At 41.1% G+C, this 13,300-nt stretch overlaps 1 protein-coding gene across 2 annotated transcripts in view; it reads right to left on the bottom strand.

The window, feature by feature from the left end:
* Window positions 1-1,109: 1,109 nt before the first annotated feature.
* The window catches only part of Map3k7 (mitogen-activated protein kinase kinase kinase 7), a 62,174-nt gene continuing 49,983 nt past the window's right edge, over window positions 1,110-13,300 (bottom strand). For both annotated transcript variants that reach the window (XM_038347607.2, XM_038347606.2), the window contains 4 exons: window positions 11,552-11,657; window positions 6,521-6,582; window positions 5,289-5,404; window positions 1,110-2,376 (listed from right to left, as the gene is read on the bottom strand). In XM_038347607.2, coding sequence (XP_038203535.1) covers window positions 2,196-2,376; window positions 5,289-5,404; window positions 6,521-6,582; window positions 11,552-11,657 — 465 coding nt within the window. In that variant the 3' untranslated portion in view covers window positions 1,110-2,195. The remainder of the gene's footprint in view (window positions 2,377-5,288; window positions 5,405-6,520; window positions 6,583-11,551; window positions 11,658-13,300) is intronic.

The following is a 13,300-nucleotide window of genomic DNA, read 5'->3' as shown; positions in this document are numbered from 1 at the left end:
ACATACTAGCCTGAATTAACAGTCTGAATTTTATTAGAAACAAAAATAAACTCAAAAAGCCTTCTTCAGTTACATAATATGCACAAGAGTTTCTGTATCACATCATTTTACAAGAAATCTCTGAAGACAGGAGTACAAGTAGAACTTCCTGGTATGTAGAGAGAGGAGCTGGATGTGGAAGGCTGCACACACACACACACTCACGAGGAAATAAGTCCAACTGTAATCTCTGGCTGCAGCAGGAGACGGAACTAGGAGCATGACAGAAATTTGAAGGAAAAGGAGTATCGCTACTTTAAAAAATACTTCAACAAAAAACAGTCGGCCATTTGTGAGTAACTTTAAGCAGATCTTTTCAGTATGTAGGGTGACATTCTTAAACTAATTTTTACTCAACCCAGAATAGTTCTACTGCTGAAGAGGATTTCCCTCTACATTACATAAACTTTGCTTCCTTCCCTGGAAACAAGAACAGAGTGCCAACAGAATCTGTGCAGGAACTGTCTGATTCTTGGGCATCATTTTAGCAAGCCTGTCTGCCTGTTTGCTACTTTCCCCCACAAGTTAGGTTTGAATAACTTGTAGAGCAAGAACTAATGACACATCTGACTCTTGGTTATTTGACGGTTTTATCAGTAGAGGCATTGAGTAAAATGGTAAGGATTTCAAGTAAGCATGGTGTTGTTTTCATCTTCAGGGACAGTTGGAACTTGGCAAACATCTGCGTGTGGCTATGTACTTGGTCAAGGCCATGCAGGACCGCTACAGTCGTGGAAGCCTGAAGGAACTGACCACACCAAGCAACTGCTTAGCAGTCCTTTGCCACGGGTACCACGGGTAATGCAGCACTTTCTTCCACTTACCTGCTTGAATACTTCTATGAAGCGGCTGCCTATGATGATGCAGATGGTAACATTTCCTTTTTGTTTTAGATGACAAATATGATGACAAATAGGAATATGATGGACATCTGAGGACCCAGCAACCGTGCTCTTCTTCCAAACTGTTCTCTTTACAAACATGAACACTTAGAAGCAAGACTGATGGCAGTCTTCTGTACAGCTATCAAAATGTGCTAACATGGACTGAAAAAATAGCGCTTTGGGAACTGTTTTTTCAATGGCATTTTATTATTTACCTTTAAGTTATTTTGAAGGCTGGTAGTAAACTTATTGTTAACAATATAAATATTTTCTTTTTAAGGGTTGAAATTCTCTTAAAAGTGTGGGAAGGCAGCAGTCATTCCAGATCGGACTTCAGAGAAATCAGTCCTCCAAATATCTACAGAAAATGGGTTCTTTTCACTTCATCTTCCTTCCTCAGGTCTCCTGATTGGTCTGCTTATTCGCTATCATAAACAGACATGTCTTTTTAGCCGGGCCAATCACTTCCATTTCCATTATTTTTCAATTTTTCTCCAGATATATTATAACACAATTCAATAATTGTTGTAAGAAGGATCATTTACGATAGACCATGTTCTTTCAATTTCATCTGATACTAATATTAAAAGTCAGAAAAGCTTGTTTCTACACAGAACTGAAAATCCTTAGGGCATAAAAAGAGCACACATTCAGTATCTCATAAACGATGTTCAGCCTAATGAAAATCACTAAACCTGCTTTCATTAAACACAGCTGCCACCACTTACCTTTAATAGCAACAGATGGAACTACATTTAGTACTGATCCAGGATGTGTTGGCACAAAATCCTGTCTTTGAACTCAGCTTAAATGCCCTGTACTTGTGTAATGTACCACCAGTTATTTATAATACCCTGTCTTTATGTTGGTGCATACCATCTTTTGGAAAAAAGTAGCAGACTTTTGAGATGAGCTCTAAGAAGAAAATCCTTGAGGTTCCATCCTTTACTATAGAGAAGGACGATGCTGGCACACAGTAGCGAGTGTGATACCCCACCTGTCAGTTAGCTCACACCAGGAGCATGCACAAACAGCCAAGTTCACTGCACGTGCTCTGAGCTGAGAACGCTGGCCTTTCCAAGCCACAACAAGACAGTGGATTGTAGGTCCACCATTAAGAAGATAAACGACATAACAAATAAGCAAATATTGGCATCTGGCATTCAGAACATGCCAAAAAGCTAACACTCATGAACTGTCATAATGGTTTGTCTTTTCTTTAAAAAAAAAAAAAAGTCTTTGCATATTTTAAAATTGAACGGTCCCAGAGAGTCATGAAGTGCCTTGTCGTTTCTGCTGTTGGCTTCTGATGACCTCTAGTTGTTTTTTGCATTGCTGGTAATAAGTAGAAAGGCTTTTGTTTTCATCTAAGAGCTTTTTATGTTCCTGTACCAGACGAGATGTGTTTTGCTGGTCCTTTTCATCCTGGTCCAATTCTGCAACTAATTCTTGCCTAAAAACAAATTACACAACAGCATTACACATGATGAGAAGACCCACACTTCTGATGAAGGAAACTTAGCTAGTGAGAACCTTTGCTACCTATCACTCTGCAGGATAAGTGTACTAGTCCAATGTGATCCCAGGCCAGAATGGAAATGACCACCGCGCTAAGCACACTGGAACCACAGTCCTTCCATTATGTTCTGAAGGCAGTCAGTGAAGCAGAGAAACCACCATTCATATGGAGGATACTGTTTGGTAGGAAGTAGATTTATATGGTGGATATTGTTTGGTAGGAAGGAGCAAAAAAGGCTCTATCCAGTTCCAGGAAGACAGAACTGAGTCATAGTCCCTGCTCCACTTTTATAGGCCAATATACTTCAATGCATCTCTATTCGGAAGTCATAGTCCTATTTAACTACAGCTCCAGTGGCAGTGAGAGACACTATGCCACTTAAAGTTCTTTTCTAGTCTACAACAGCAGGGAGAGTGTCTGCAAACATTTTCAGGAGATCCTCGTTTTAAAGGCAGCTGAGCTTCGAGTCCCTCTCTTCTGAGGACATGAAGAATTAGCCCTGAAGCAAGAGACTGAATGAATAATGAGCTCTTATTAATTAAAGTAGCTTCCTGGTATGACATTTATCATTTAAAGTAAGTATTCAGGCTGGTGAGATGACCACGGGGTAAAAAAGCATGTCATCAAACCTGATGCTCAAGAACTCACATGGTGGAAGAAGAGAACAACTCCCACCTGTGACTGGTACCGACATACATGTCATGACATGTGCACACCCACTCCCTACATAATAAACTAATTAAAGTGTTAAAGCAAAAGTTTTGATTAAGGGTCATAGTTTTCACACTCACCTATACCCAACATTTATTTTTGTTTACTTAATTAATTTATTTTTATTTTATGTACATTGGTGTCAGGTCCCCTGGAAATGGAATTACAGATAGTTGTGATTCTTCATGTGGGTGCTGGGAACTGAACCCAGGTTCTCTAGAAGATCAGTCAGTGCTCTTAACCACTGAGCCACCAGCTCCCCAACATTTGTATTTTGTTAACAGAGAATTCTTCTTTCACATATGACAAGGCAATTTATACAGAAATAAATGCAGGCCTCATTCAAAACACAAAATGCCAGAAGTTCCACAGCTACGTCTACAGCTTCTAGACCATATTATTCTATTTCCTATTTATGGTATCTTTAGTATACTAACCTAGTTTCATTTAATTATTATACTATTTTCCTTTTTGTAAAACTTATTCTTTTACTATTACATTTACATTATCGTGTGTGCGCGTGTGTGTGCAGGTTAGAAGACAAATTGGGGGAGATGGTTCTCTCCTTTCATCAAGTGGGTTCTGAAGATGGAATTCAAGTTGTCAGGCTTGGCTGCAAGTGCCTCTGCCCACTGAGCCACCTCACTGGCCCTATTCTCCCTTTCTGAAGCAAGTACAGATTGTAACTCACAAATTACTCAGAAAATAAGAATTCTTACTTCAATGCAAATTACTGGAAGAATTCAATTTCCATATACACGTTTATTTGTCACTTTTTTTTCCTACAACATTTTAGTCATTCTTCACAAGTAAAATTTCACAAGGTTCATGCTTGAGAAAAGTGACTACCAATCTCCTAACCAAACCAAACCAAACCAAACCACCTGTGTGGAAATAAGACAGGAGTCTTTAAAAACAGAAGGGAGGCAGTTTCTATTGCTCTAGAAAAACATAGGCGGCTATAAAATTACCTCTAAAATACTCACAAATAGAAAATAGATTCTACTGTCACATGTAACCTTGCAGTATTACAAATACACCCACGGCATGAATAATAAAAACCCAGAGACAGATATTAGGGTTCAACCTGAACATCAGAGAAGCAAATCAGCCAAGCCACTAGAGAGCTCTTACCTCTACGAAATCTCCAGACTGAAAAGAGAGCAAGCTCCTGTCTCATCCTGCCTTATATTCCTCTCTAGGGCTGGGGTTAAAGGCGTGTACCACCACCACCCGGCCTCTATGGCTAACTAGTGTGGCTGCTGGGATTAAAGCTGTGTGCCACCACTGCCTGGCCTGTATGACTGATTAGTGTGGCTAGTTTTGCACTCAGATCTTCAGGTAATTAAAACACAAATAAAATATCACTATATACACCTGACAAGACTGCAGACAAAATGCCTCCGAGACCAAATCTGACCAAATGCTAGGAAAACGCCATTACTTTACCTTTGGGCAAGAACCAATAAGCTTCTGTAGTGATAACTCTAAATAGCCTTCTGCTTTGACTCTGATAACATAAACTTGGGTAAGCAACCAGTTTATCTTCCTCAGCGCTAAATGATGCTATCAAAACGGTGAGTTTTCTGCACGAAACTAGCTAAAGGGTGCTAATAGTTTAACGTAAATCTAGATGGAAGTATCTTTATAAAGAATTGTAATTATTCGTTAACTTTATTTTTGAAAAAGGTTTCACTGTGTACCACAGGATGGCCTTGAACTCACAAAGATTTGCTTGCACCCACTTCCTGAGTGCTGAAATTAAAGGCCCGGGTCACCACACCAGCCTAAAGGTTTATTTTTAATTATGCATCTGTATCTGTGTCTGTGGGTAAGCGCACGATGAGTGCAGTGTCCTCAGAGGCTGGGAGAAGGCACTGGATGCCCGGGAGCAGCAGTTCCAGCTGGCTGAGCTGGTCACTGTGGTGTGAAATGAGCTTGTGTCCTCTGCAAGAGCAATGTGCATGCTTCTGCAGCCATCTCTCTAGTTCTGGAAATAGGTTTAATGACTAATTTCAGGATTCTTAAGACAAAAATTTCTTAAAAGTCTTTTAAAATAATGCTGGTACCTCAATATATTTTAAATTCAAAATACTAATATGCTTTTTAACTTTTGTGAAAAAAAAAGGACTTACTTTCTCTGTAGTAACAATGCGATTTCAGTTTGAACTTTCATATATTCCTGTGCCATTTTACAATGCTGTTCAAACACTGCCATGGATTCTTTGGAATTTGGGCATGGTGCTAGAGGCTGGAAAGAAAGCAGAAATGTTAAAACATAAAACTAAGTGTCTGCCAAAGATGATGGCTAAGACAGAGACAGAGAGTGACATATTTTTACAGCACTAAAACAATGTAAGCAAAAGTAAGGGCGCTGAGGGGCCCACCAGGTTCCAAAGGACAGTGCTGAACCCTCGGCCACAGAGGTGAGCTGGGTTAGACTCAGTAAACAAAATGAAACGAAACATATGGACGTGAGAAAGGATGTGACAGGGAGAAGACATAGGAGTGTAACTAGAGCTGAATGAATCAGGGTCACCAGAATGCACTTCATGCATTTAGGAACTGCCCAACAACAAATTTATTGAAGGCTGTTTTTTAAGTGTTAAGCTGTGTCCTGGTAAACTTGGTAGTCCATTGTCAGCCAACTTAGAATGCCTGTGATGAGACCAGATGAAGCTCTGGACGGCATTTCCTGCTACAGAACTGAACATACTAATAAGGTCCTTCTTTTAAAGGGACAGGGCTGTGCTGCCCAGGCAGACCTGCAATTTTCAGTTCTATCTGCCCTCCATGTAGCTGGAACTAAAGGCACACGCTGGGCTCCCGAGATGTTGATAATTCTCACACTCACAATGAAGCACTGACACACTTACACTTTTGGTCGCTAGGAACCTAAGGAAGGATGCATCACAAAATGTTTGAAATGGAAATGAGCCCATGAGTTTTATGTCTTAATACACTAAAAAAACAGGGAGTAAAAATGCTATAGTTGGCAGTTTGACAACAGAGACATAGAGCTATTTTAAGATGATTGTCAAGATGAGAACATAAAATATGTCAATACTAAACCTAAGGAACGTTAAAAAAAAAAACTAAAAGAAAATAAGAAAGATTTTTAAGACAGGCTCTCTTGTGGTTCAGGCTGACCCCAAACTTATTTTGCAGCTGTAGTAGACCTTGAATCCCTGACCCTCTTACTCTTGCATCTCATGTGCTGGCATTAGAGGTATGAGCACCATGCCTGGCAAAGCCATTTATTCTACTTTGATTTTGAAGTTGGCTTCAAAGCATAAAGAAATGGACAGGAACACATTGTGAATACCACGTACTCCTCTAGAAGGAAAAGCCAAGCGTGTTCCTTTACCTGTAGCTGGTGATCCAGTGTAAGATACGCCATTGGGATGGAGTTATCTGAGCCATTGGTATCTGGAAGCCAAGCATGCATTTTATTTATTAACTCATGAATGTAATTACTCATTTGTTATAACAATAAACAAGTAAGAAAAGGGTATGAGATGTTATCCCCTCCAAATATTATTAAATAAAGTTACTGTTATTGGTAACGAACAGGGTCTGGTTCTGAACACTAAAGGAAAAAGGGGAGGCGCGTGGTCACAGCTATTAAAATACAAGCATATTCTACAATTTAAGTTGGATCTAAACTGAATATGATACTATATAGTCAAGATGACAGGCCCTTGTTTAATTAAAAACAAAGACACAAAACATAGTCTTTATACTTTGAAGCTTAACCCAGTCCTAACTGATGCTATGCAATTCAAGTCCACATTGTTTTCCTCAGGTTCTGGTCACCAGGAGGCTGGATCAACTGTCAGCACCAGTGTACACAAGGAAGGAAAGTACAAGTGTTCTGGGTTCTCCAGATGTTCTTTCCAGTTGACACAGATGCTGCTGTGAACACCCCAGCCTGCCCCTAATGAGACACTAGCAGTGAGGATATATAACATGTACAGACATGTAAAAAAGGCTTTAGAACTCTGGTTCAACACCATGTTCCAAACAGTTATATCAGTGACTTTAAACCATTAGTCAGTCTTATCAAAGTACTCAAATATGGGTCTTGTTTGTTTCAAAGGAGGTAAAACTGCCCTCCAACTTCAAAGACTGGCATGGATTAAAGACAGGTCATGCATGATGGCAGTGGAGACACTGTATGGGATCCAAGGAAAAGCTGAGGAAATGAGATGACCCACTCAAGACACTGCTTTCCACAAAATTTGAATGGGATGAAAATAACAGCCTCCTGACTAGGAAGAAGAATGCACCATCTTGAAAAGTCTCCTCAATTAAACACTTTGCTCCCATGGCTCTCTCCTCATCGTGGAACCTCTACACCACACTGCACCAGCAGGCAGTCTCTGATAGGCACTTCAAGCAGAATTCACAGGTATTCAGAAGCACTGGGCTGGTTCAAACAACTCAAGCCTTTCCATGAAGAAAAAATTAAGGTCCTTTATTGGATTTCATCTTTGTTCTCTAAAACCAAGAAGTGGCATTTCACTTTCTCATGTGTACCTGCGCTGAAGTTGGAATGCCAGCTTCTAGTTTCTGATACTAACAATGGGTCACAAGACAGCATGGTTATTACTCGATGAAAGCTTATTTACACTTAGTAATCAAACATGACCTCTTCTTATGAAATATTAAAACATACACTTTTTTTGTAAGTACGGCATTTCCCCCTGTGTTTTTAACACAGCAGATGCTAGCGTTGTCCTTCTCTACAGGCACACCCCTCAGTGGGGGTTTGACTATATATGGCTCATATATCTGAGAAGTTGCTGCCCAGCTGGAACTGTTTGGGAAGAGTTAAGAGATGTGGCTTTGTTGGAGGAAGTGTGTCACTGAGGGTGGACTATGAGGTTTCAAAAGAATTGTGTTAGACTTGTGTCATAGCCAGTGTTTCTCTCGGCCTTCTATTTGTGGGTCATGATGTGAGTTCTCAGCTGCTCCAGCATGCTGTCTGCCATGATTGCTGGTCATGGCTCTAAACTCTGAAACTGTAAGCATCCTATAGGATGTCTTGCTCAAGGCTTCTATATCACAGCAGTAGGAAAGTAGCTAAGACATACTTCTTGTGGATGCTTTCTTTGTCTTTCTGGAATGTGACTGAAGAGTGTGAAAAGGTATGGACAATGGACATCACCAGGGTTGGAGTTGTAACCTGAGGCCCTGGTGGTATCTGGGGACCATGCCACCACCAGAACTATTCCGAACTGAGTGGCCAGTGCTTCCACCAAAAGCTAGGATAGGATATCATCTGGGCCCAAGCTGCTGTCGAGCACTATGTCTGAGAACCATGGCTTCGTGGGCCAGCAGCAGCTGGTGTCTGTTGAAGTCTGTGGCCTGTGTCACCTCAAGGGCACATAGGAACCATGTAACCCCTTGCTGGCCCAGGGAAAACTGGCCTGGACTCTCGCTGGACACTGTAGCAAGAGAGCTGGTCCTGACTCTCATGGGAGCGATGGCCCCACTCCTCACCACAGGTGAGTGAACCAACCCTGAAGGCCTGGGCAAAGGGGAGCTGACTCCGCCCACTCGCTTGAGGTGGGTGACCACAGTTACTACCCAGGTTCACAGCTGGGCCTTGGGTTGACCCACCCTAACATATACCCAATCTAGGGCTATGATTCAGAGTGGCACCAGGATATTCCAGAGGAGTTCCAGTGAGGATCCAGTCATGATGGTGTGCCAGAAACCGGAGGCCTTGAACCAGATAACTCATGCAATAAACATCTGCTAGTAAAGCTGATTGGACAGAGGGTAATATGACACACCGAGGCTCCCAATGCCTCCAGGACAAATGCAGAGGTTCTGGAGGAGCAAAGAGATTTTTGTTTGTTTTTCCTTTTGTTTGCTTGCTTGCTTTGATTTGATATTTTTAAAAATTTTCTTTTGTGGGCGGTGCTGCAGAGTTGAGGGGAGAATATGGGGGTGTTGGGAGGTGAGCAGAATTGGGATGCACAATGTGAAACTTCCAAATAATCAATAAAGAAACTAAATTTAAAAAAAAAAAAAAAACAGGGCTGGAGAGATGGTTCAGCAGTGAAAAGCACTAGCTGTTCTTCCAGAGGATCTAGATTCAATTCTCAGCACCCACATGGCAGCTTGCAACGGCCTAAAACTCCATTTCCAGGGATTTTGACACTTTCATACCCCTACACACAAAATAGTTAAATAAATTATAAAAGAACCCCCCCAAAAGCCCCCCAGAGGCTGACATTTAGGAAACAACACCAACAAGAGGTATTGACAAAAAGGATCTCAAAAAATTACAAGGCTTCTTCACAGAAAAATAAAAGAAAAAGCTAATCGGGGTGAAGTGGCCTTTAATCCCAGCCCTTGTGAGGCAGAGGAGGCGAATCTCTGTGAGTTTGAAGCCAGCCAGGTCTATGTAGCAAGTTTTGAGGATGACAAACTGTGAGATCTTGCCCCTCCCACAAAACAACCAACAACCAACCAGTTAAGTGAACATAGTCTATAGAGTGTAAGAAAAATCTTTCTTTGATGGTTGCATGTATGACAGATAGATTAATATTTAGAATATACAAAAGAAAAAAAAAACACTAAGAAACCAAGCAACCAACCAATGAAATCAGTACATAAGCTAATAAGTAGAGGCTTCTCAAAAGATGTAACACAAATGGCTAATAAACACATGAGAAAATGGCCTGGTCAAAGCCCAGGGCTGATTAGGTCATAGGTCCTAGAGGGGACCCTAACATTATCTTGCTAAATTAACATGCTGTCAACCAGCCTTCCAAATATTTATGTTTACACCTACAGATTAATGTTGCTTTCAACCTCGGCCAGAGATGCATTACTGGTTCAAGTACTAGAGTCAGTGACCGTGAGTGCTCAGTCCTCAGTGGGACAGCTGTATCAACTGGCCCCAAGGCTCAGGGAACATCCCAGAAGAGGAGTAAAGAATCTAAGAACCAGAGGACTTGAAGGAGTGCTGAGAAATTCTGTCTGGTGGGCAGGACATGGATATTACACTCATGAACCCAAAGCAGCTGTGGCTACCTACATAGGATCAAGCCAGCCAACGAACCAGCAGGATGGGGAGAAGGCTCATGACGCCCCACCCTTAGCTAAGCAACTGCTGGCTGCTGGGGGAAGGAGAGTCACAAGCATTTTTTTCTTGGAGGGGTGTGGCTGTTGGTAGGTTGCCCATGCTTGGTGGATGACCCAAACCTATAGGTATTTGGGAAGCATTAATTGGATTCTTTGGGTCATCAAAAAGAAGACACGAAGGTGGAAGGGGAACACGTTGGGAAGTAGGATGATACTGGGGGTGAGTATGTTCAAGATACATTGTGTACATGAATGGAACTATCAAAGAATAAAAGATATTCCCATGGGGGGGGGCACTGAAAATGGTTCAATCTCGCTAGCCACTGGAGGAAAAAAGCAAATTAGAACTTAAGTGCAATCTCATCTGGCAGAATGGTATCCTTATATACACTGCTGGACGAAATGTAAACTTGTCCAGCCGCCATAAAATCAACACAGAGGTTCCTCAAAGCACTAAAAGCAGATCTACCACATGACGCAGATATACATACAGTCCTGGGAATTTACCCAAAGGACTTCAGTTCAATACATTCTGGCAATACTTACACTCCGTGTAGGAGAAAGAAAATGTGGTATGTATACACAATAGAGTTTTCAATATGTCCTTTGTAGGAAAAGGAGGGCAACTGGAAACAAATTAAACTAGTCTTAGAAAAGCATTTCCTGTTTTCTCCTTTGTGTCTGTATATGACATGGAAGTCGACGAGAAACTGTCCAGGGGAACAAAGACAACTAGCAGGAAGGAGGATGGGTGAAAAAGACGGGATGGACTACAGAAGTATGTTCATATACTTAAGTGAAAATGCCCTCATACAACACAGACCATGTACAAGGAATATACACAATGGAAATTAAACACAAAAACTGAGATAGAGTTTGGGAGGAGCTGAGTAAGAGGTGGATAATACATTGTATTCCTATATAAAATACCAAATAATATATACTAAAAAGTAGACACGAAGATGAAAATGACGATGGTTATTTTTACCATTCTCGGGATTTTAATTACTGAAAAGATCCAGTAGGAAAGGTCATGATATAAAAATCATAGAGTGAAGTACAAGAACACACGATGTTTCCAACTGGAAAAATCAATTTTCAACATATATGTTTTGCATTTGGGAGAAAAATATACACAGGGTAAGACAGTCAGCCTCTGCACAATACTGCAAAGGGCATTTTAAATATTGCTACCAAATAGTTTTTATAAACATGAAAATCTAAATAATTACATCATGCTTGTCTTAGTAAAGAATAGTGCCTCTAAGTCCACTCAATGAGAAGCTAAACTGGTCACCTGTGGAATCATCAGGGGTCCATGGATGACTGCGAGCTGGCTTCTCTGAGGTTGGTCCTGAGGTAGTGATCATTCTGACACTAGGGCTGGATGACCTACTGCTCACCTGCAGGAAGGAATGGAGATGGGGGAAGTGTCATTTTTTTTTTTTTTAAGAATTGACAAGACACATTTTTATTTCTAGTAAAATGCAAAAGATTTCCATTTTAACTAGTAGAGGCCCTGAGATTCTTGAAAACAGAATTCTAAGTATATAATTAATACATTTCAAATTTTCAAATCAGTGTATGTTGAATTCGTACAAGACATCTCTTCAAAACTTATAAGCTTAGATGAGATAAATAGAGAAATGAAGCCCGCAGAGCAACACGGAACTGGGGAGTGCTCAGGCTGCCACTGTGAGGACTGCAACCTAGAGCCCCGGATTGTCTGCTGTGTTGAGAGCAACTAGTGATGAGGCCTAGTAAGGAACTAGAAGTCCTTGTAGGACAAGAGGGCCTGGAGAAAGCCCTGCTTGAAGCTGACGCCCAGGGAATGCTTTGTTCTCTGGGAAAGAGAAAACTAGCAAAAAATAAAAAATCCCCTGACAAAAGCGCCTAGCATGGTGGTGGACACCTGTGATCAGCACTTGAAGGCAGAGGCAGGAGGATCATGAAAATCCCTTCTTCAGTGACTCCACATGAAGGGAAGAGGAGTGCCCACTGTCCATCAAGAAACCATGTCCAGAATCAATGGAGGAAGGACTCAAGCAGCTACGAGAAGGAGACAAACCCATACACCAAGTTCAACAATGTCACATACAGTCAAATTCCAGAGGACACACAAACGGAAAATAGAAGTGGCCTCCAGAGGCAGAGGGCAGCTATTTCCTCACTAGCAGCTTCCCTAACTCCACAGACCTGAAATTAGAAATGCTTTGAAACCTGTAACTGAGTGCTCACAAGATGCCACAGTAGAAAAACTGCACCTAACCAACAGCTCACGTGACAGGCTACCATCCAAACACAGCTACACTGAAACCATTATATGAAAAGATCTGCAGGCTCTCTATGCATATTGTACAGGGAAGACAAAGGGATGACAAATTCAGACCCGGGCCTCATTACCAAGAAGTCCCATCAGATATATCCAAGTACTTCAAAATCTGAAAACTCCCAATTGGAAACACAACTGGTTTCATGCATTTCAGAAGAAATATTCAAAACACATTCACAAAATATGAGCTACAGCCACAAAGGAAGCCACAGAAGCGGATTTCTAGCTATAGAGTGCTGGCAGAAAACTAACAGCTCAGAGTAAATGAAGAATGTGATCAGAACAGCACCTGCAGATGATAAAAACTGAATCTACCATCCAGACTCTCATGACAGGAATTTCTAAGTAGGAACTCTACTTAACAAAAAGTTTTTCCTTGACAAAAGGGCCAGGGTGCAATTAATTTGAAGGAAATTCTGATAGAAAAGGGTGCTTGCTAGTGCATATAATTGAAAACTTAGGTGAAGGAAAAAGTAATTAATTTACTGAAGTACCAAACAATATAGCAAAATAATCTACAAAATAATAAAACCCAGATAAGCAAGAGCCTTGCTGTTAAAACGTCTGTGCTGTTCAGAAAGAGCAGGTGTATTCAGCAGGCTGGGTATGCATGTTAGGATCTCAAAGGTACTCAGTACAACTAGTAATATCTGTCTTCACCCAGAAGGACAGATGTGAGAAGAAACGAGGAATGCACCCATTCAAGTTCAAACA

Source organism: Arvicola amphibius, chromosome 11 (assembly GCF_903992535.2).
Source record: "Arvicola amphibius chromosome 11, mArvAmp1.2, whole genome shotgun sequence".
NCBI lineage: Eukaryota > Metazoa > Chordata > Mammalia > Rodentia > Cricetidae > Arvicola > Arvicola amphibius.
This window is presented reverse-complemented; position numbering and strand designations above follow the sequence as displayed.